The sequence below is a fragment of the Puccinia triticina genome, chromosome 15A (genome assembly GCF_026914185.1).
Source record: "Puccinia triticina chromosome 15A, complete sequence".
NCBI classification, from domain to species: Eukaryota; Fungi; Basidiomycota; class Pucciniomycetes; order Pucciniales; family Pucciniaceae; genus Puccinia; species Puccinia triticina.
In genome coordinates this window covers 308241-331424 of record NC_070572.1, presented here as the reverse complement: position 1 = coordinate 331424, position 23184 = coordinate 308241, and the positions used below count along the sequence as shown (strand labels likewise).

The window sequence follows — 23184 nt, the reverse complement described above, 5'->3', positions numbered from 1 at the left end:
TTTTGGGTGAAGTAAATTTGGAAAATTTGGATTTTCATGCCCTGTGGTACAGGCCGAAGTTTGTTCTTTTCCCTCCAAAAATGAATGAATAGAACAGGAGAAACGCAGTAGCCTAACATTATTTAGTCTTTTTGTTTAAATATTTATATGTTTGTTGTATGATTTTGTTTTGGAATTTGGTGTATGAAGAGACGAAGCAACTGGAAGGAACGATATCGACGAGAGGAGCAAAAGAAACTCTAAGACGGCTCAGAAGAAAGCAAAACAAGGAGAGAATGATCCAAGCAACGATATTGACGATCCAACAACTGAAAAAAGGAAGAAAAAAAAACTCAAAGAAGCGACCGAGCAAGAGGAAATACCGATATCCAAGAAGTCAAGAAAAAAAAAGTACGGAGTTAATCGGAATCGGAGTCCGAGTCCGAGCTACTATCATCGCCGCCGCTCTCCGTGGCACTAGAATCATCGGAGTCATTGTCGTTAAGTTTTTTGGTGGGTTTACCGCGCATCGCGGCCATTTGGCCAGCGAGGGTATCTTGATCGGGCTCGGAGATATCGTCGTCAGCGTTGAGATCCTGGCCGACAGCCTCCTTGTCCTGGACGCGGAGTTGCATGCTGGCCTGGACGTCGGTGTCGACGTACGAATCGCTCTTGACATAGGCTTGGAAGGTGTACAGACCGGGACTTTGGGGCGCTTGGAAGGTGGTCTTGAGCACCCGGGTCTTCGTGTATCCGACATCGGTGATCTTCTTCGGCTGGACAAAGATCCGGTTCATCTTGTGGTCTCCAACTAGCCAGTAGTATCCCGCTTTGGTGTCCTGGTCATCAACCGGAACACAAGTCAGCCGTTGATTTGCGCCTTCTTGGGCACAGTCAAGAGCTTTAGATTGTATGGGGGACAAACCTTGGTAACATGGGGTGCGTGTACTATGGGACTCTTCTCCTCGCCATCAGCCCCAGCTTTCTTTCGGCCTAACAATTCATCGATCTCCATTTCTTCACCCTGGACGTCCTGTTCGGTTTTCTGTTCGGATTCCTGTTCAGCGGTCTTCCCATTTGCCTGAGCAGCGGAAGTCGACTTGGGATTCTTGATCCTGACTTTCATGGTAAAGTGGATCACACAGCCAGGAGTGACATTTTTTTCTCCGACAACTGTTGGATTGACATCGAGCAGCAAGTGAGCTGATGCCAAAACCAAAACAATGGGTATAATCGTAAAGAAGAAGGATGCCCACCTTTGAACTCAGAGCTGACCAATTCCAACTTAGGCCAATGTTCCGAAATAGACTGGATCTTCTTCTTGATGTGATCCTGGCCCTTGAGTTCAGGAAACAAAGAGTCTTTCTGCTGCTCAGACAAGGTAGCAAATTGTTCAGGAGACCCGATGCCATTACTCTTGGCAACTCGTTCAGCTGTCTTGACCGAGACGTGAGGGAGTTGGACCAAGGGGGAATGTGCGGGGTGCATCGCCTGGACCAAATGTTGTTGGAGTTTGATGATGACTAAATAGGTACTGAGCCAGTTGAATCCTAACGTGATGGACTGCATGCCGTTGGTTAAATGACGGGCGTAATTGATGACATCGTGTTTGGCTGGGAGGATGGGTTGAATAAGGTTAGTTATTACAGCCATACTTTTATGTCAGTGGCAGGGTGAGATGAAATGGACTGACCTTTCAAGATAGCAACATCGGAGATCGGGATCCTGAACAAATGGGCATAAACCAAAACTGCAGTCCTCTTGACAAACCTTTCGGTGCTGTTATTGTACAAGCTGCCCTCCAGCTTTTCGCCGGTCGAGTTGAACAGCGTGGTCGTCACCTGATCTTCGAGCTTCTTGTACGACTTGTTCGCCTCGAATACGCGGCTGTGTTTGGACTCCAAAGCCTTGAATTCGAGCGACGAGCACAAGACTTCGACGGCCCCGGCAAACTTGGTTTCGGCAGTTAGATGCAAGAAATATCGCGAAGCCGATGCGTTCAGCACTTGATCTTTGGTGTACTTTCTCGAGCCGTGCCACCATTTGCTCTGCGTATGGAACAATTCAGGTCAGGGCCAGGAAAGATAGACTGACAGTTGGCGCAATCAGGCTGGGGCAACTTACAACATAGTAAGGCAGCATCAATCCCAAAATCAGGTATAGTCCGATGACGTATCCGTGGTTGTTGGTCTCGACAATCCATTTAGGCAGTGCGATTCCCATTGACGTCTCTCGTTTTCCGTCGGGATGGCCGTACAGCTCGTAGTTTTCGCGAATGGTTTCATCTGTGAGACTAAACCAATGGACCGATGAGGAAATGATGTTAATCCTTCAATGATCGGGGATTATAGGAGTGGATGAATAGCGGCCTCTCACGCTTTATAGGCTTTGGTGAGGTTGACGAAATGTTCGTTCACTTCCTCCATGGTTTGGTTCGCCTTCAATTTCAATTTATCCGGATGGCTGTTACATCCAACATCAACAGCACAGTTTTTTTGGGACGGTTATCAGCTTGGGAAACATGCGTTGCAAAGGATGGGACAGATTGAGAGCTGACAATTTTAGAGAGAGTCTTTTGAAGTGTCGTTTGATCGATTTTTCGTCTGACCCCTGCGAGAACATTCCGAAAACCAACCTAAATGTCTGGCTAACACTGGGTAAAGCTGAATAAATTCAAACATTTACTCACTGGATTGAGGCCTAGGATGGTGAATGGGTCGTATGTACCAGATGAGGCTTCGACAAAACTAGCTCTGTATGCTACGTATGCCAAGAGAGCCCATCCTAGCGCTAAACATATGTGACTATTTTAAACATATAAAAAATTGATAGAGACAAGTTCTAAGCGATGTGACCACCAGGTCAATTTTTAGAAGAAAAAAAAAATTGTTTGACAAGCTTACCTCAGGCTGATTGCAGCAGATTTTTGCTTTGCCTTTTTGACTTGTTCGTCCTTTGAGTTCCATCCGGGACATGGTGGCTTGGCCGTTGTACCTGGGGGGCGGTTCAAGTTCAGTGATAAGCCGCTTAGACTGGGGGCAATCATTCCTACTCACTGGATAACTTCGATAGGCTTGAGAGGGTCCATGGGATCAAGACGCATAGCAAGAGCGTGAATACGAAGAAGTTCGATTGGCCGGCTGCAAACCAAGCCGAGCAAAGAGAAGAAAGATATATAGAGTCAGCCTAAATGCTTTTCTATTTCTTCTCGGATCATTGCAAGCTTGATTGAGTCCCTGCGTCCGTTGTGGGAGATGGAATACTCGTAGGAGAAGAACGATGAAGAGGGTTTTGGACATTACATTCATCGTATACGTATGAGGCCGTCATCCCTGCCGAGTTGTCGTGGTGGTTGGTTGGTATTAGGGACGAGGATGGGGCTTGCCAAATGGTGAGCTCGGCTGGTCTTCAAGCAGTGCTCATCGGCAGGGGAAGACGATGGTGGACGCTGGGGTATATGGCGGCACAGGTGGCCATGTGGAGCTTGGCCGGTGCCACATCGTCAGTCCAGGCTGTGTGGGCGAGTCTTCCAAACACCAATCAGCTTGAAACGTCTCGCATCTTTCGAAACGCAGCCGATTTCGTCTCAACTTCTGCACACAACACGTCGCACATCATCAACCAAGCTAACCACGAAAACTTGTTTTGTCCATGGATATGCAACTGCGTAGCTGCAAGCCTCACTGAAACCATCTACCCAAGCCGCCATATGCACACTCGAGCTTAACAAAGCCTCTCCGAGGAGCCGTGAAGTGTCTCCGAAGGAGAGTACGCTGCCCCCGAGGAGGGTACGCTTGTGTTAAGTTTGATGCACACTCCGCTGCACCGTTTCACCCATCAGCCTCTATAGCGTCACTTCGCAGCTGTGAAAAAATTTACGTAAGTCTTGAATAAAAAACTCGCGAAACTTGCAATTTAGAGAAACAAACTACCGACATTAGTTGACGTCGACGGGACCAATTCTGAACGCCCACTGGAGACAGTCGGAGGAACGACTGCACGTGTTTTTGGTTGAAATCTGGGAGGGATGCAGAGTCAACGGGAAGTTGCCCATTGTAGCTCCAACTTTTGGGCACACATCTCCCAAAGTCGGTTGACGTCCCCAAGTGAGTTTCCTGTGAAGGCGGCGGAGACCGCCTTTTTTGGTCCCTGCTGTTTCGAGGGTTGTTTCTCTGATGTGAGAGCCAAAAGCAGAGTGTTTCCGCCCACATCAACCAGATAAAAAAACCGTGGTCTTAGTGGGAATTTCAACCAATCATCCCAGGGGGGGCTTTCTTAGAGCTTTGATATTTTGGTGCCCTTTGACGCAGCAGGGCAAATCTTATTCGGCTTTACTTAGGGGACAGAAGGTGCCGCATTCTCCACATTGATGGCTGACCTGTAAAATGCACATGCTCTTCTTCACATCATTACTTGAGAATCATAACAAACGAGGCTCCAACGAGGGATCTGACGGGGACGACTGATTGGAAAGCTTTCCGTAAATGTAGAGATCGTGGAGGCTAGAATGTTCAGAGCACTCGGGCAACAGCAGAGACTGTTGATTTGGTGGGGCCAGTTGTATCAAAGCTAAATAAAGAGAGTAGACAAGTAGAGTGGGTCAGAGCACGGTCAGTGCAAAGAGTTGCGGAGGTAGGCTTACAAGAAGACACCGGCTAGGTGATGCGCTTGCGCCCATTTGGCTTTCGTGACCGATGTCTTCTGATCCTCATAGGTGATGAAATACTTCCCGTTTGTGAGGAAAGGCTGTGGTTGCAGATTTCAGATCAGGCATCGGAGCGCAGCCGCCAGTCAATAGCTACTCACAGTTCCACTACATTCGTCAAAGTGACGTTTGTAGCCATTAAGACCGGTTTTCTGATCTTTGGACAACCAGCCTTTAGATATCAGTTCGGTGGTGAGGAAAGAGCCTCCCCATAGCTGCTCTTTTCCACAGACATCCTTTCCTGGCTTGTCATCGGATATACCACCGGGCTGATGAAGGGTCACATAAGGTATGAGCAAACCATTTCGGAGAAATTGAAATGAGACTGGAAGACTTGCCGGGGTCACTCCCGTATTGTTTTGATAGATGAATGTTGTGTCGCCATTGACAGTCGTCGGTGTTAGCTTTGGAGAGACTAGCTGTACTCGGATGGCATAGGCGGGGAGGCCTAAAATAACTTGTTTGGCTTTGAAGCCTTGCTTGATCATCACCTCGAAACCGCTTTCAATGGACTGTTTGAATGGGTCGGGCGCGCAGGTGTTATGGATCGGAGCCAACGGGCCGGTGGTGTTTGCCCAGGAACCGAAGACGTCATAGGCCATCAGATTACTGCGATCACAACGGAGGACGTCAGTACAAGCCAGGCGGGTGGAGATATGGTCAGAAGGTATTTTGTAAAATTGGCCACAGACACAAAGTCCAAGTTTCGAGTAATCTCTGAAGTCTCGGACGAACTGGCGGGTTTGCCATCAGATCCGACGAGCCCGGAAAGGCCGATTGCTGCAGTAAGCTGTCCTTGTGGCCATATACGTCTGATTTCCTGTTGGTGTCGATTTGTCAACACACTACATAGTGATCTTGCCATGGAGTGGGAAAAAAACCTTAATAAGCAGGCCAAAGTTAACAATGTCCTGAGGCGAGTAAGAATTACAACCGATTCCTGCACTGGAACGGCAAAAATTACGTGCATCATTAGATTTGCCCTGAGATCCCATTACATTGGGCGACCCCGAGAGCAGCATGAAAAAAGTTACCCGGCGGGAGCTGAAGAAAGATCAAACAGGGTCAGACAATGTCGTTATATAGGCGAGGGCTGGAGGAGGAATTTAATCACACCTTCCCAGTCAAGGTCCAATCCAACAAACCCAAGCTTTTTCGCGTACTGAACCATCGACTTAGCGAAGGCGGTCCTGCGAGCAGCTGTCGAAGATAGCTGTGAAAAATACCTGTAGAAGAAAAAAGTACACACGAGGTTGGATGAAATCACGCGAAAGGAAGAAGATGAGACCAGTAGACTGGCCTGGAGCCGTCCCAGCCACCATAGGAAATAAGTGGGTTCACACTATCTGGATAAACGTCGAGAGATCATCAAGGACAAAAAGAATGAACTTTTGGAGACTGGAAACAACATCTGGTTTGGTGATGTAGAGTGGGGCGGTCAAGGTGTGGTTGTCACAGACTTTTCTTCGCCAGATGAACGAACTCGACTGCCAGCTCTTCCGCACGCTTCGGCGTAAGCAGTCCACCGTAACTAAAGGTGTGGTTGGTTTCGGGTACAGCTACAAAAAAGAGCAAATCCGTGTAGAGAGCTGGACATCAGAGCATACGGAGAGGAGAGAAGGTAACCAAACAGCAATGCTTCTTCAGTGGGATAATCAAACAGGGAGAGAAGATTAAAAACACAATTTACAATAATCGACTTGCTTGGGTGATTGAATTTCGGAGTTGTAAACGGGGTAGTAACCCATAACTTTTTTCGTCCTTTTAAACTTGCCGACGCTGGCGTATGTGTCCTTGTCCTTCTGGCAATCCACGAAATTTGTTCCAAAGAGGGAGAGTACTAGAATGCATGGCGATAGCCAGACTATCAACGATGTGGCGGACCTCATGTTACTTTAGGCAGAGCCAGTAAGTCAAGAAGTATTGGACGTAGAACTGCACGTCAACGAAAAAAAACAGATCGAGTGATACTTAGGCCTTTCTTTGAGAGAGGAACTGATGGGGCAACGTGTGAATGTGGCAAGGGAAAGAGGGCACCCGAGAAAGAGCGTCTTTTTGTTGGGTGGTTCCGAGGTCTGGATGCTTTGAAGATATCCGATGAGGGAATTAAAGGCAAGAACTCAGGAGTGATGCAATAGGATGGGATGTGTAATATGGCCGCAGCCAGGCCCAAGGCAAAGGCGAAAGACCGCATGGTCTTTAATGTCCCGCATCGACCGTTGGAAATTTTGTGCTCATGAGCTTTTCAAAGTCACGACTTTAAACTCGACGAAATCTTGGACCGATTGGGCGTGGGTCTGCTTGAATGGATTTGGTGAGCTTCAAATCTGTTTCTGCCTCAGATGTCTCGCAGCTTTCATGTAGCGTGTGTAACGACCCAATCATGAGTTCCATCCGTTTACTTTATACGGTACCACAAGCTCGAGGAGCACATCTTCGATTCTCTATCAACAAAACTTTCTCTTTCCCCCTTGACCACGGGCGATCCCCCCTGGCGACCCCGCACGGGAACATCAACAAGTAGCCTGGCAGACTCGATTCACAATCGGAAAAGCGCGTTGGTTTGCAACGACGCGTCCCCCATGGAGGTGATTCCGGAGACAAATACCGCGGTGCTCGAACGTACACCATGGTGCGGACGGCGGCCCGACGTCCGCTGCGACGTCGGCCGCTGCCTGTCTGCTCCTGCAAATAACGGACGTAAGGCCGATGTTGGGAGAGAAAGTGGCCGGAAGGTCGAGCTGCCCCTGACAATGGCCAGCGGCCCTGCCCCATTGATTCTATGTACCCTGACATCAGACCATCCGCACCGGGCGCTAAGTTAGCCCGGATTAGGGCACTTAGTTCGACCCCGCACCCGCATCGGGTTGGATCAACCGGGGATCAACTTAACCCGGAGCTCCGTTTGGAGCTAGTGGGGTATAAATCTAGCCCCCACTAATCCTGGGACTAATCCCAAAATGAATATTCATCATGCTTGTTAGCATGAACTTTATGTGTTTAGGTGCCAAACACATAACATATAGGCACCTAAACACATAACCTCCGACAGCCTCGGACCCGCTAATCCCCACCCATGCGGATGGCCGATCGGATTAGCCTATTCCGATCTTAATCCGAGCTAGTTAGCCCAGGCTAATCTAGCCACGGATGCGGATGCTCTCAGGTCTTTAAGCTGGGATTACTTGGATGTCAGGTAAGATTACCTGGATGTCAGGTAAGATTACCTGGATGTCAGGTAAGATTACCTGGATGTCAGGTAAGATTACCTGGATGTCAGGTAAGATTACCTGGATGTCAGGTAAGATTACCTGGATGTCAGGTAAGATTACCTGGATGTCAGGTAAGATTACCTGGATGTCAGGTAAGATTACCTGGATGTCAGGTAAGATTACCTGGATGTCAGGTAAGACTACCTGGATGTCAGGAATATCTTGCAGCTGTTCAGCAAAAATTATCCCAGCTGGAATCCAACAGGAGACCTGGTCCCTCACCCTGCCAGCACCATGGACTGTCCACAGTAAATACCACAGTACATACCCCACCACTACCACTATTGCATGTTTCATTATCACATTGCAGACATCTTGGTGTTGCTGAGGGGCACAGCAACCTCACAGTAACTCATTTTGTAGGACTCCTGTTGGACAAATGGTTATAAGGTTTATTTGAAGGTTTCCATGGGGGGAAATAGATTGCAAAATAGGTTGAAAGGCTACTACAACTTATGGATGGTTTGAAAGACCTGCCCCTAAGAATGGTACTATGTAAATAACTAATAGTCTTGACTATAGAGAATGTAGAAATGGACCCAGGTACCAGTTGCACCACCTGTACTCGCTTGTTTTTTCCAAAAAAGCAGCACCCAGCACCGCCTGGTGGGTACCAGTGGTACTTGTCCACGGGTACCACCAGTTTTTTTTTGCATAAACAGGTCATTGACTCATCTCGCCTCCATTCAGCACAGCCTTGAAGGCCTCAGGTTAAACCTTGGACACCCCTCTCCATCACGCAGCTTCAGGCTTGCCCAGCTGCCAATCTCTAAGGTCCTTGTCAAGTAAGCCTTCAAGCTCTTGAGTTGGCCAATTGATCAGGTAATTGTTGTTTCTCTCTCCCTCAGCCAATCAATCAGTATGGTTGATTCTCTCTCACTCAGCTCCCCCACCATCTGCAACAGTCAATCAATAGTCTGGAGGGATGGCCATCAAAAAATTAGGATGATGAACAGTTGTCTTGCAACGTAAGCCGCCGGTGTAAGACTCAAAAGTGGTTGTGAAACCCTTTTGCTGAATGGAGAAGGGGATGAAGGAGTTGCAAGCTCTGCCCTTCTATACTACCAGCTACAAGACCCACCAAGCTCCGCTTGGCCAGTTGTAATAAGGTGATAGGAGTGGATGCACAAGATGAGTTTGTTTGAGACACCATATAAAGAGTTTGTTATTGATACGTAAGGGTTGTTATGAGTATATTTTTAATTTGTACAAGGTGTTGAGTGAATAACTGGTCAGCAATAAACTGAGGAACACCCAATGGGGGGGAGAGAGCTCCTTATATAGACAAATGTGAGGTATTTTAGCTCCAGGGCAGCCCCAGTGAGGGATTTTAGCTGGCCTGGGCTGTGTACACTTTATGCAAGGAGTGCATGCATGATGCGGGGAACAATGGCATGTGATGCAATAAAATCAAACAAAAGTGGAGGTGAAAGTTCTAGAATGCGGAGAACAATGGCACAGACTGCAGGGGCAGTGCTGAATGATGTCATGCAGATAGCAAACAAAGGCAAACTGACATATGGAGTGGAGATACCATGGAGTAGGGAAATTTATGTGTATATTGGGGAAAGGTGCCTTGAGGCATGTGACAGGGGTTTGACTGGGTGCTACAGGCTGTCCAGAGGGTCTACTTCCAATGTAGTGGGGCTCCAGTTACACGTTCAGTGGTGACTAGGGGTTAAGTTGGCTTTAGAATCTGATTAAGGGGTCTGTTTGGTTGTATCTGGCAACAGTGGGCCGCTATGCTACACTACGCTACAGGGCCACTTAGCGTTAGCGTAGCGGCAAAAAGCGCCTGCCCATTTTGAGTAGCGTTAGCGCGCTGTTAGCGCCGCTACACTGCGCTACGTTTCAGCGGCGCTAACAGGGCGCCAATTGTTTGTTAGTGTTAGCGCGCCGCTACAGTCACTACGCTACGCTACGCTACGCTGCGCTACAGCGCTTTTAGCGGAAAAAAAGGCCTTTTTTTCAGCTAAAATCAGTGTGGTGCACCGTAGCGCGCGCTCTTTTGCGCCCTGCGTGTGTAGCGTGAGCGCAATTGCGCGCATCCGCGCTAACGCTACGCTAACAGATAAATTGGCTGCGCACCCTTTGCGCGTAGCGTTAGCGCAGAGAAGGCGCAATCCGCTAACGCTACACTAAAATTTAGCGGAATTCCGCTACGCTACGCCACGCTAACGCTGCGGTTAGCGTAGCTGGCCCACCGTTGTATCTGGAGGTCTTCTATGGGTGAAATATACTAGTGAGAGAATACTTTTGATTTTTCCCATTTTGTATACCACACCGGTTCAGTCAATCCAGACGTACTCAGCCTGGATGAGGTTCTTGGGCTGGGGGAGGTCCATGTACTTGGCCAGATGGCCAGGTGCGGATGTGGTAGCAACACTGAAACCAATTCAATACATGTATTGGATTGGTTTTGGTCCCAATACATTGTATCAGTATTGTGTTGGTCCGCTGATCCAATCCAATATGGTGTATCAGGTTGCCAATACCATCCAATACAGTCTGATACATGCGTATTGGGTTGCCAATACAGTCCCATATTCTGTGTATTGGGGGGATCTACACTGTATTGTTTTTTCAATACAATACAGTGTATTGTATCTCTTTTTTAATACAATACAGTGTATTGTATCTCTTTTTCAATAGAATACAGTGTATTGTATCTCTTTTTCAATACAATACAGTGTATTGTATCTCTTTTTCAATACAATACATAGTATCAAATTGGTATGTAGCAAAAAAACAATATGATACACCGTATCGGCCAATACCCGGATTGTATCGGATTGTTTCACCGTTGGTGATAGGGCTGACAGATGTCATTTGGCTGTTTCTTGGGTGGGTGGATGTTTCCACCCTTGCTGCCAAGTGCAATATCATCAATAAACAGATTTTGCCCTGGGTGGTGGGAAATTGGAATGGGAGGCATTCAGAGTGGTAAGTGATCCACGGAGTTCTTCAATTTAACCAGGTTGGGAATCTTGTGTACCAATTGGTTGAGAATCTTGAGGTGAGGCAGTCAGTTGCTGCATTTCCCACTGAGCAGCCGCGTGATTTCTTGAGTTTTGAATTGCTCCTCCTCTCGGACAAACTTGTCCGCGGCCGAAACTTCCACAATGAGGTGTTTGAGGCGATGGCTGGGTGTGTACTTGGTCCCCTGGAGAGATTTCAGGTGTTGGGTTTGGTGGATGTTGGTTTACCTTGTGAGCTGCCGGGACTGAACGGCTGAGCTGCCAATATATTAAGGTGTAATGATTGTAATTACAGGATAATTTTTATATTGGTTTGCCAAAAACCACCGGTATTTCATTGATATAATTGTGAAATATTTTTGAAATACATCACTGATTATATTGGTGCCAAACAGGGCCTTATAGCTAAGCCAATGTTCTTCCTTCTGCTTTCCCTTGCCTCCAGCTATAATTTTTTCAGTATTTATGCTGCAGGAGGCACTCAGCTACACAGCATAAGACCCCAGAGAGCCCCCACCAAGCCACCTCATGTAACACATATCTGGGGGACATTTTTTTGCAAAATGCTCCTCATGTAAATCACTGGATACATATCTAAATTGGTTTATTTTTCCAAGATGTTCCTAATGTAATTGGTATATTTTGGGCTTGCCTGGAAAGAAAAACTATTGGGTTCAATTCCCAGCCAAAAAAGGCTTTTTTTTTGTCTAATTTTGCCCCAGTGGGCCTTTCTCCCAAAAAATCCTCCTCATGTCCAATTGGGAAAAACACAATTTCCCCACGTATCCAAAAAATGGAATTAGCAAAATTTACATGAGGTGGCTTGGTCAGGGCTTTCCAGGGTCCTCAAAGGATTGGCATGTGTGTAATGTGCTGCATGATGTCATGTCTTCTGTGCAACCTTGCATCCTCTTCCACACACTCTGCACACAGCTGCCTGTCCTGTTTCCAACTCCTCACATCCTAGTTGTTGGGGGTCAAAGCCTCTCCTCCCATCTTCCTTCCTCTCCTCCATAATTATTCTTTCACCCTCCAATATGCAATTGTTGAATGAATGACCCCAATCTGTAGTTTAAGTGTGGCAGGATTATGCATACTGACAGTGCAACATGTAATATGAAATATGGATAGACTTGGTGCTCTCAAGGCCCACAGTGTTTGTGTGTGAAGTCCAGCCTCAAGGTAAACCACCAACTTCATCAGCTTTTGAACCCATAGGCCCTTAATTCACCATTGAACTCAGCCAATCTGCAAAATTCTGGATCTGATTCTCTGCTTGTATAGACCAAGGAAATTCAGGAGGATTTATAACTCAAGATGATACCCTTGCTTCACGTCATACCTGTCTGTACACTATGAACATCCTCCTCTTTTAATTCCTGTAGTTTGTAATTGTATGTAACTGCAATATGCCTACACCACTGCATTAATGCTTTTAGCATAGGCACAGGCACAGCACACCACAATGTGAGCATGAATTGTCAGTTGCAGCAACACTTTGCTGTTTATGATTCAACTGCCGGCTACAAAGTTTGTAACCAAGGTCACATTTCTGTAGACTGTAATGGGCTGCGGCTCAGCCAGCCGGAGGAGCACTTAGCCTCCTCCGGCCCACACCGGACGCAACACATGACTGCATACCACACTCATACCACTACATAGATACCAGCCACTGAGAGTAGGACAAGTATCCACTCATTCATCTCAATGACCAGTTGCTGGTCATCAAGTAAGCTAACAGTCTTCCACTAGTAATCCAGAATATATAATACTCTTCCAACTCACCTAGAGCATCTTTCCTGAATTGAAAAGACCTAAGGGAGTTAGTAACACAGAGCTAGCATTGTCATCTTTTTGATGTTGTCTTTATAGATCTTGTCTTCCCATCACTGATTACAAAGAATACAAAAAATTAAATTGTATTTGTACTTAGCAAACAATTACAAGTGCTGGAATCATGGATTTATGGATTCTGGTTTCTTAAACCCAAGACAAATTTCAAGTTGGTAGTTTCGTAGATTATTTTCTAACTCCGAGAAGCTTGGTTTGCTACGCCCAATGGCTGGCATGCATTCAGTCCCATGTGAGACTTTACACATGCTGGTTGTGGAGGAAAGGACAAACGCTGCAGGTTATTTGCCAAAATTCTGTTGTATAAACGTATATAATTTTGTTATTGAGTTTAAAGACGTCATCCCAAGAAAAATAAAAACAATCCGCTGAAAACGCCCGACCAGAAAGATGAAACAATATGTTCGCAAAAGGCAGCCCAGGCCGGAGGGAAGAAAGGAGATCAATGATAGCGATGCGTAACCACAAATAAAGTGAAGATATAATTTAAGTGATCGACTATGTGGTTCTTTTGTTCGATATTTTTATGTACTTATACGCCCTTTACATCAATATTCAAGAATCATAACGAATGAAGCTCCCAGACAGGATGTGACGGGGACGATTGGATGAGAAAATCTCCTTGAATAGAGAGAGTTCGTAGTTTTCAAAGCGCTCGGCCGACAGCAGAGACCGTCCAATTGGTGGGACCGGTTGTATCAAAACTATAAACCGAGAGAAAAATCAGAAGAGGGGGTCAGATCATGGGCGGTGCGACGAGTTGGCGAGATAAGCTTACAAGAAGACACCGGCTAGGTGGTGCTCCTGGGCGAATTTAGCTTTGGCAACCGATGTCTTGTGGTCCTCATATGTGATGAAATACGTCCCGTTTGTGAGGAAAGGCTGTTGATGATGAGGAAGGTTTCAACTGATCAGCTTGAGATCAGGCATCGGAGCGCAGCCGCGAAGAAAACGCTACGCACAGTTCCGCTGCACTCGTCGAAATGACGTTTGTAGCCATTGAGACCAGTTTTGTGATCGGAGGACAACCATCCGTTGGAGATCAGTTCGGTGGTGAGGAAAGAGCCTCCCCAGTTCTGCTCTTTCCCACAGACATCCTTTCCTGGCTTATCGTCGGCGATACCACCGGGCTGGGGAAAGGAAAACGGTATGCACTATGAGTACACCATTCAATCGGCATTGACACTGAAAGACTTACCGGGGTGACTTCGGTATGTTTCTGATAAATCAATGTCTTGTGGCCATTGACAGTCATCGGCGTCAGCTGCGGTGAGACTAGCTGCAGACGCTTAGCATAGGCGGGCAGACCCAAAACGACTTGTTCGGCTTTGAAGCCTTGCTTGACCATCACCTCGACACCGGTTTGAACAGACTGTGTCAATCCGGCGGGCGCGCAGCTGCCATCAAGCGGAGCCAACGGGCCGGTGTATTGGGCCCAGGCTCCAAATACATCATAGGCCATCAGATTACTACGGTTATGAAATGTGGAACACCAGGGGTCAGCTGGGCGGTTGGAAGCTTGGTCAGATCGTGTGTCGGAAATAAATTGGATACGTACACGAAATCCAAGTTGTGAGCAATCTCAGCAGTCTCGGACGAGCTGGCAGGGTTTCCATCGGAGCCGACGAGCCCGGAAAGACCGAGTGCTGCAGTGAGCTGTGCTTGTGGCCATATACGTCTGATTTCCTGTTGGCGTTGATTTGTTAACAGACAACCTTAACGACAGTTCCAGAGCTTGCCAAGGAGGAAGAAAGAAATACCTTGATGAGCAGGCCAAAGTTCACAGTGTCTTGAGGCGAGCGAGAATTACAACCGATTCCCTCACTGTAAGGGCATAAATTGCGTCAGATTTGTAGCCCAGGAGGTTTGGTCATGCGGAGAGCTCCATATGTCAATGAGAAAAAACTTACCCGTTGGGATCTGGAGAAGCATCAAACAAAGAGTCAGAACATCTTGGTGAATAGACAATAGCTGGTGGAGAAAATTAGGCTCACATTCCCAGTCGAGGTCCAAGCCAACAAACCCAAGCTTTTTCGCATATTGGACCATCGTCTTCGCGAAGACAGTCCTGCGATCAGCTGTCGAAGACAGTTCGGAAAAGTGTCTATAGAAGGAAGAAAGTTGGCACGTGGCTGGATGAGAACAGACGCAGGAGAAAGAGCCCAGTGGGACTGACCTTGAGCCGGCCCAGCCACCATAAGAAATGAGTGGGTTCACATTGTCTGGATAAGCGTTGAGATGGGGTTGTGTGTGAACGTCAGGGGCGGAAAAAGGAAATGTTTAGCGGCTGGAAATACCGTCTGCTTTGACGGAAGTCCGGGAAATGATATGACTGACTTTTCTTCGCTAGATGAACGAACTCGACTGCCAGCTCTTCTGCATGCTGCGGGGTAAGCTTATCACCGTAACTGAAGGTGTGGTTGGTTTCAGGCACAGCCACGAAAAAGAGCACGTCCGTGTAAAGAGCTGGACATCAGAGGACGTCGGGAGAGAAGAAGAAACAACGCTTCTTCAGTTGGATAATTATGCCGGGCATAGAGGGAGCTTGTCAAGAGTAAAAATATAATTTACAATAATCGACTTGCTTCGGCGATTGAATTTCGAAGTTGTAAACGGGGTAGTAACCCATAACCTTCTTCGTCTTTCTAAACTTGCCGACGCTGGAGCAGGCGCCCTTGTGTTTCTTGGAATCCACGAAGCTTGGGCCCAAGACGGAGAGCATGAGGATGCATGACGAGAGCCAAACTGTCCATGATGTTGAGGACCTCATAGTAGGCGGAGGATCTGCTGATATACGTTAGCGAAGTTGTATTGGGCGTGATTCGGGGTGAGTAACTAGTCGAACGGAAGTGTTCGAGGGATGGGCCTTTCGGCGAGAGATGGGCCGATGGGGGAATGTGTATAAATGCAGCAGGGGAAAGAGGGGACCCGTGGGCTCTTGATGAGTGCGGGGATGGGTGGTCTGGGGAGGTGGACGCGAGGCCTGGTTGGTTTAATAATCAGGCGGAGAAGAGTAGGATATCCAGGGAGGCAGATAAAGGCAAGGGAGGGGTAGGATGGGGTATGTATTTATTTGTGTCACAAAGGCGACAAAGCGCATGGTATTTATATCCACCAGATCGACCGCCGGAAATGTTGCGATGGCCTCCTCAGAGTCACGACTCAGCTAGCCTCAGTCTGACTCAGTTAGTTTCCGTCAGTTGGATATCTCTGAATATGGTTGCTGCTTAGCCGACGATCCATAAAGGATACAATGCGCGAGCTCAAGCGATCTTCCCACCGCCCTCAGTAGCAAGCAGCCCGCTGCCAGATTACCGGCCATCTGCTTAGGCCCAGTCAGAAGGGCGAGACGACTCGACGAGGGATCATCCTCACCGACCTGGGCCAGGACGCGAGTCACATCGTCGCCACCGCATTATAGCTCGCGCTTCCATGTGCAAAACGTACGTTGTCGCCATCTGTCACCACGCAAAAGGGTGCCCGAATTATCTCCAGCGATATGTAACGATGTTGGGAGTCCGATCTTATGTAACCATCCTGCCAGATCCCTGCTCGGCTCACTGGTGGCCAACTCCTATCACGGCCAGACGTCTACGCCAGATGTAAATATTTATGTAGCGAGCCTCTTCAGATCGTCATTGGTTGAGCCGACCTGCCCAAGAAAATGGTCAGCCTTTACAGCATGCAGGGTCGGCTCCCGCGGCCATCTTCACTGGAGATGCGGGGTATCCTCCAAGAGTCTGGAGTAGGATTAGTCACTGGGAATTATGCATCTTCCTGCATTTTCCCAATGAGCAACCATGATGCTCCGTTTGACTTTGGCTGAGGCCCGGCTACACAAGAGGGCAGAGGTACTCATCCCAGCCGACAAGGTTGCAGCACACTCTCGCCGACCGGCAGGGTGCAACCTCGCCGGCTGGTAGACATCGATTGCACCCGGTCAACTGGACTGCACAGCCTTACCAGTCGGCAGTCGGCAAGGTTGTATAATCTCGCCGACTGGGTATAAAATGCATCCTGGTCAACGAGAGTCGTTGACCGGGAGAGAGTCGTTGACCGGGAGGAATGCATCTCGCTCGACGCCGCGCGGTACAGTCTCGTTGACCGGGAGCAATGTGATAGCCTCCTGGTCGACGAGGTTCTACACCACCGGGCCTGTTTCTGACATCCCAGACCGTTGTTGCAACGGTCTGGTCAGCAGACATGTTCCCAACGGGCCTGCATCCTCTATGTCAAGCGACCCGTCGAGCATGCGGAGGTCTGACCGCTGCAACAACGGATGGAAATAATCCGTTGTGCAGACGAGTTTTCAACGAAAAGACAACATTTGGTGTCTTGATGAAGACTCTGACCCCAGGAATCGAACCCAGGACCTTCCTGGGGACCTGGATAGGTTGCAATTCCAGGTGTGCACTTCAACATCATGACGCTGCATATCAGAACAGCGACATCTGGCCGGCTGATCGATTTGCCTTTGGACAGCCGGCCACCAATACATAACAACCTCTCAATGACCGGTCCTTGTGCCGGCCATCAAGAGGATTATAACACACTCCTCTCACTCCTCTCGGTGACCAGCTCATGGACTGGTCATCGGGAGGAGTCCACACTCCTCTTGATGCCAGCACACACCGGCGTCAAGAGGAGTACAGACACCTCTCGATGGCCGGCACAACGACCGGTCACCAAGAGGAGTACGCACTCCTCTTGATGGCTGGCCCAAGGCCCGGTCATCGGGAGGAGTACATACACACTTCCCTTGATGAACGGCACAGACCGGGCATCGAGGTGCATGTACTCCTCTCGACGCCGGCCTGTGTTGGCATTGAGAGGAGTATGGATTCCTCCTCCCGATGACCGGTCCTTGTGCTGGTCATCGAGAGGAGTGTGGACTCCTCCTCCCAATGACCAGTTGTTATGCTGGTCATCGAGAGGAGTGTGGACAACTCTCAATGGCCGGCACAAGGACTCCTCCTGATGGCCGGTCCTTGGGCCAGCCATCGAGAGGAGTGCGTACTCCTCTCGGTGACCGGTCGTTGTGCCGGCCATTGAGAGGTGCGTTGTGTGTACATACCCCGGTGGCCGGCTGTCCATCAGACAGCCAAGTGTCGCTGCATTACTTGTCGCGCGGGGTTCGAATCCCCACTGAATCGTCAGATGTTGCTGCGGTCCGCAGCGACATCAAGATGCCCGCAGTGTCAATCAATTGTGCATAGTGCTTGCTGATTGCACCATGCCCTGTGCCCCTTGTGATCAGAGTTTGCCCTGCGGTGACCAGCAAACCACCATGCCTTGGTCCTGAGGTGTAGTGCCCCCTTTTGCATGCTCGGACGCCCTGCCCAACTGATTGCAAACCGTGGTCCCACCAATAAACCAACGGTCTGGTGGGCCCAACGTTCATCAGAATGTTTTAACGGAAGCTGCTGCAGGCGGCCCCTCCGAAGGCAAACCGGTGGGAGAACATTGTCCCATCGGTGAATTGCCCCCGTGGTGTACGTTCATGTCATTCTGATGAACGTTGGGCCCACCAGACCGTTGGTTTATTGGTGGGACCACGGTTTGCAATTGGTTGGGCGGGGTGTCTGAGCGTGCGGGCGGGTGTCTGAGCGTGCAAAAGGGGGCGCCACACCTCGGGACGCATGGTGGTTTGCTGGTTGCCGCAGGGCAAACTCTGATCACGAGGGGCACAGGGCATGGTGCAATCAGCAAGCACTATGCACAATTGATTGAAGTGCACACCTGGAATTGCAACCTATCTAGGTCCCCAGGAAGGTCCTGGGTTTCATTCCTGGGGTCAGAGTCTTCATCAAGACACCAAATGTTGTCTTTTCGTTGAAAACTCGTCTGCACAACGGATTATTTCCATCCGTTGTTGCAGCGGTCAGACCTCCGCATGCTCGACGGGTCACTTGACATAGACGATGCAGGCCCGTTGGGAACATGTCTGCTGAACCAGACCGTTGCAACAACGGTCTGGGATGCCAGAAACAGGCCTGGTGGTGTATACAACTCTACACCACGGGCGCACTTTCTCAAATTGGGACCGTTGGTCCCGCGGCTGAGCTCTTCGACCGTCTTGCCAACCCCTCAGGCGTTGGCAAACTGGTGAGAAACCCTGGTTGGTGGCTCCACGGTGGTCAGACCGTTGGTCAACTGGTTGCTTTGAAATACATACATAACACAAGGACTGCCGGCCATTGAGAGGATTACACACTCCTCTCACTCCTCTCAGTGACCAGCTCATGGACCGGTCATCGGGAGGAGTCCACACTCCTCTTGATGCCAGCACACACCGGCGTCAAGAGGAGTACAGACACCTCTCGATGGCCGGCACAACGACCGGTCACCAAGAGGAGTACACACTCCTCTCAATGGCTGGCCCAAGGCCCGGTCATTGGGAGGAGTACATATTGTGTTTCTGCTTAGTCTTGGACAACTCAAAATTTTCATCGGGATATAGTTATGGGTTTGAAGTGTACAGCAACAGTTAAATTTTTATCTTTTGCACAGCTTACAAGTCACCCTGCCCTAATTGGGAGAAAAAATTGATAAAATCCTGAACTCAAATTTCAGGATCCCATGATTTCAAGTGCACAGCTTGAAAATCCGTCCAAGCATTCCTGGAATCACAATACACACTTCCCTCAATGGACGGCACAGACCGGGCATTGAGGTGCATGTACTCCTCTCGACGCCGGCCTGTGTTGGCATTGAGAGGAGTATGGATTCCTCCTCCCAATGACTGGTCCTTGTGCTGGTCATTGAGAGGAGTGTGGACTCCTCCTCCCAATGACCAGTTGTTATGATGGTCATTGAGAGGAGTGTGGACAACTCTCAACGGCCGGCACAAGGACTCCTCCTGATGGCCGGTTGTTGGGCCAGCCATCAAGAGGAGTGCGTACTCCTCTTGGTGACTGGTTGTTGTGCCGGCCATCAAGAGGTGCGTTGTGTGTACATACCCCGGTGGCTGGCTGATGGACAGCCGGCCAAGTGTTGCTGCAATACTTGTTGCGCGGGGTTTGAATCCCCACTGAATCGTCAGATGTTGCTGCGGTCCGCAGCAACATTGAGATGCCCACAGTGTTACTACACTCGTCCAGTGGCATCAGCACTGCTTGCAGCCGAGCCACTGGCCAGAACATGCCTATTGGTGCCTGCCGATTGGGCCCCCATCAGGTGGCGGTGGCGGCCCAGGCCACCAGGCCTCCGGGCGGCAATGGGGTGACCCGGGTACGTTTTGCACCCGCTCCGGGGATTACCTCCAACGCCCAGCCAACGGCTTGGTTGGCCCAACGTTTACCGGAACATACATGTGTACCAATCTCCAATGGTTGCCGCCGTGGGCAGACAAACCATCAGAACAACGGCAGCGCATACCTCCAGATGATGTTCTGGTGCGCCCGTGGTGTAGTTGACCAAATTGCTCTCGCTGACTGGAATGCATTGCTCCCAGCCAGTGAGGTGACAGGAACACTCCTGATGAGATGGAGCATCCTCACCAGCTGGTAAGTGTTGCACCCAATCAATTACCTAACTTAACACAAGACCCTCTTTGGAGGGCCTGGTGCAGAGCTCCCCTTGCAAAGCAAGCCTCCAAAGGAGGGACTTGCGCTGTATACCCCCCTACCCGCCCTACTCTTTTTGGCATTTGGCAGGGCATTATTTTAGAAACACTGTCAAATTTGATCCACTCAACCTTTTTTTTTCTTGTTCAGTGTGCCATGACCGCCTGCTTCTTCTCTACAAGCATGCCAAAAATCAAGTGTCCCACTCACTTCAAAATTGGTCTTTTTCCTTGTTTTCCATGGGCAATACATCTGCAGGCTGCTTATGTAATGCAAAGCCACCAGTCAGAGTACAGGGAGTGGTGCCATCAAACCTGAGCACTTTGAAAGTCTTATTATGACAGTAAAAAATGGTGAGAAGGTCTACAAGATGCAGGAGAAGGAAGGGGTCATTTGGCTCAGTGGAACCTTCATTCTATTCCTCACGACTGAGGAGGTACAAGCAATAGAATGAAAAACAGCAAAAAAACAAGAAAGAGTAGGGCAAGCACTGGTGCATAGTGTATAAGTCCCTCCTTTGGAGGGTCCCTGCGGGACGGCGTCCCCCCTCCACAAAGAGAGGGTCTTAGTTAAGTTGGATCAATTACACTTTGCATGAAAATCTTGACGCCCCGACGGGTGCAGCCTTGCCAGCTGAGAAGGATTGGGGTCAATAAGAGCTGCACAACCTGCAGCACAGGCGGAAACCTTGTGGTCCGCTTACCAAACACTTCCTCCTTCCTTCCCACTTACCCCCACAAAAATGCCCCTCAACCCAGCCCCCCCTCCCCACCCGACTGGTCACACCCACAACCCAGCCCCCCAGCAGCCGCCCATCCCATCTTTTTCCGCAACCGCTACCCCATCCACCTTTTTTTTGCTGAACCCGCTGACTGTTCTTTCTTTGACTCCCAATCCCCCTCGGAGGCCATCCAGCCACCCTTCAGCCAATTGCTTGCGCCGCCAAAAAGCACCCAGCCTGTGAAAAGAGTCCCCCTTGTCTTTTTAGTTTCCCCCATCCCCTGGTGCCCGACCTTCACGTTGGGATCACAGGGAATCCACAGGGATTCCACGCGGAGCCAAAAGCTGCCGTTGAATCCACGGGTGATCCTCCCGGTGGTGACCCCGTGATTCCCTGGACCTCCAGCCGCTGGTCCAACTTCGCGCGCGGCTACCACTGAGGCTGTGACCCGCGGTTTGGGACGGGGCATGAGGGTCATCCCAAACCCCACACCCCGACCATGCCCCGGAATGCCCTGAAGCCCCGGGCAAGGGTGAAAGCGCAGCGCAGTGTGAAGCGCAGCGGTTTTGGTGGCCGCTGCGCTGCGCTGAAAGTAGCGGTGTGCTATGCTTTATGGTATCCCATATACCAAAATCAAAATTTTCTGCTTTTTCTTTCTTATTTCTATTAGTTTTACTCTTAATCTCCCTTTTCCTCTTATCAATCACTTAATATTCCTCCAGATTCAGTTTCTAGGGACAAATTCACCCCTAGTTTTGCCTTACAGAACACTCATAAGGGCACTCACTCAGAAGTTACATACTCTTACACACTCACAATACCCCTTACAACCTCAAAACAGTTACACAATCCACATTTAAACACTTAGTTACACACACGGTTACATACATAGCTACATACATATTTACACATAGCTGCATCATCACTTACATACATACAGTGTACACATGCAGGCACTCATGCAGGTGCTAGTTGCATGTGATAGCTGCATGCACTAAGCTGCATGCGCAAGTGGATTTTTGTTGCATAACAACAGCAGGTGACCTGGTTACAGCATGACTACACTAACATACAGTCCTGACCAATCACATCTCCTGATTCAGCCTGCATGTCATAACCCATAATCACCTGTACAGTCCTGACCAATCACATCCATCCATTCAGCATATGTACTAGCCAAAAACCCTCATGTACCTAGCTAAAATATCTCATGTGGAGCTCCTCTGGAGCTGAAATCCCTCACTGTTGTCTATAAAAGGAGGCTCTCCTCCCCTGTTGTAACTTCCCCCCAGCAGACTACCTGCACTCAGTTTCCCCTATAACAAAGTACACAACTGCTCACTCCACAATATATTAGTCACCCTATATTTTGGTTTTACACACATTACAAAACACTTACACACAAAATAACAACTCTACACAACACTCACATTACATAACACAAACCTCTGAGGGGTCCTCTTTGACCAACTATCATCTGGTTGAAGTCCAGACTCCTCACTCATAACACATTTTAGCAACTTCATTGCACCCACTTTATAACAACAGTTATCTTTTGATAACACTCCACTATCACTACATTAAACCTGTCAATCTGAGATTGGTGGGCTTGTTTTAGTGTCTAGTGAACCAGGAAAGGCAGAGGTTTCCTCATACATCCCTTTCCGCACTCAGCAAAAGGTTCTCGAGGAGCACTTTTGAGCTTTACAGCGGCCCCGCCCGCTGCGCTACCGCTTTTTGGGTCTGGTAAGAAGTGGGAACCCGCTACCACTGCAAGAAAAACTCTAGAAACTGCTTGCAGTTGAGATGCAGCAAGCTTTAATCAAAGATTGGCTCAAGCTGGAGTCAAGCACCCAAATTCTGTGCTGGCACACCTTCACTGTGTACCTTGTTCAGCATTTCAATGTTGAACATGCTGTAGTGCTCATGCAGTAGGCTGAGGTAAATGAGCATCTCCCTGAGCACCTTTTATTTTCTTTTATTAAACACTCCATGTGCCATTGAATTCAGCCAGAATGACATAAATAGGGTATGTACACATGAAAGGGATATGTACAGATGAAAGAAATATGTACACATTAAAGGGGAATGTGAGAAGGTGTATAAACACATA

General features: G+C 48.8%; 5 protein-coding genes across 5 annotated transcripts; 2 read left to right on the top strand and 3 right to left on the bottom strand.

Annotated features, from left to right (window-relative positions):
- Positions 1-398: 398 nt before the first annotated feature.
- Positions 399-3309, bottom strand: PtA15_15A43 (uncharacterized protein; the record flags this gene model as incomplete). The annotated part of the gene is made up of 11 exons (XM_053163645.1): positions 399-818; positions 905-1152; positions 1236-1592; positions 1673-2027; positions 2104-2272; positions 2356-2442; positions 2537-2589; positions 2669-2783; positions 2883-2973; positions 3036-3119; positions 3282-3309. 11 exons carry the CDS (start codon positions 3307-3309, stop codon positions 399-401), a joined length of 2007 nt encoding a protein of 668 aa, XP_053027209.1.
- Positions 3310-4490: 1181 nt separating this feature from the next.
- On the bottom strand, positions 4491-6573 carry PtA15_15A42 (uncharacterized protein; the record flags this gene model as incomplete). The annotated part of the gene is made up of 11 exons (XM_053163634.1): positions 4491-4548; positions 4622-4725; positions 4786-4953; positions 5023-5293; positions 5377-5504; positions 5566-5629; positions 5719-5728; positions 5801-5910; positions 5985-6030; positions 6145-6273; positions 6375-6573. The coding sequence occupies 11 exons, from the start codon at positions 6571-6573 to the stop codon at positions 4491-4493; spliced, it is 1287 nt and encodes a 428-aa protein (XP_053027208.1).
- A 6858-nt stretch (positions 6574-13431) lies between these two features.
- Positions 13432-15507, bottom strand: PtA15_15A41 (uncharacterized protein; the record flags this gene model as incomplete). Its single annotated transcript, XM_053163624.1, has 11 exons — positions 13432-13489; positions 13564-13667; positions 13748-13915; positions 13984-14254; positions 14344-14471; positions 14546-14609; positions 14696-14705; positions 14780-14889; positions 14962-15007; positions 15123-15251; positions 15357-15507. The coding sequence occupies 11 exons, from the start codon at positions 15505-15507 to the stop codon at positions 13432-13434; spliced, it is 1239 nt and encodes a 412-aa protein (XP_053027207.1).
- A 410-nt stretch (positions 15508-15917) lies between these two features.
- Positions 15918-16206, top strand: PtA15_15A40 (uncharacterized protein; the record flags this gene model as incomplete). The annotated part of the gene is made up of 2 exons (XM_053163613.1): positions 15918-15980; positions 16078-16206. 2 exons carry the CDS (start codon positions 15918-15920, stop codon positions 16204-16206), a joined length of 192 nt encoding a protein of 63 aa, XP_053027206.1.
- Positions 16207-21092: 4886 nt separating this feature from the next.
- On the top strand, positions 21093-21314 carry PtA15_15A39 (uncharacterized protein; the record flags this gene model as incomplete). The annotated part of the gene is made up of 1 exon (XM_053163601.1): positions 21093-21314. One exon carries the CDS (start codon positions 21093-21095, stop codon positions 21312-21314), a length of 222 nt encoding a protein of 73 aa, XP_053027205.1.
- Positions 21315-23184: the final 1870 nt, after the last annotated feature.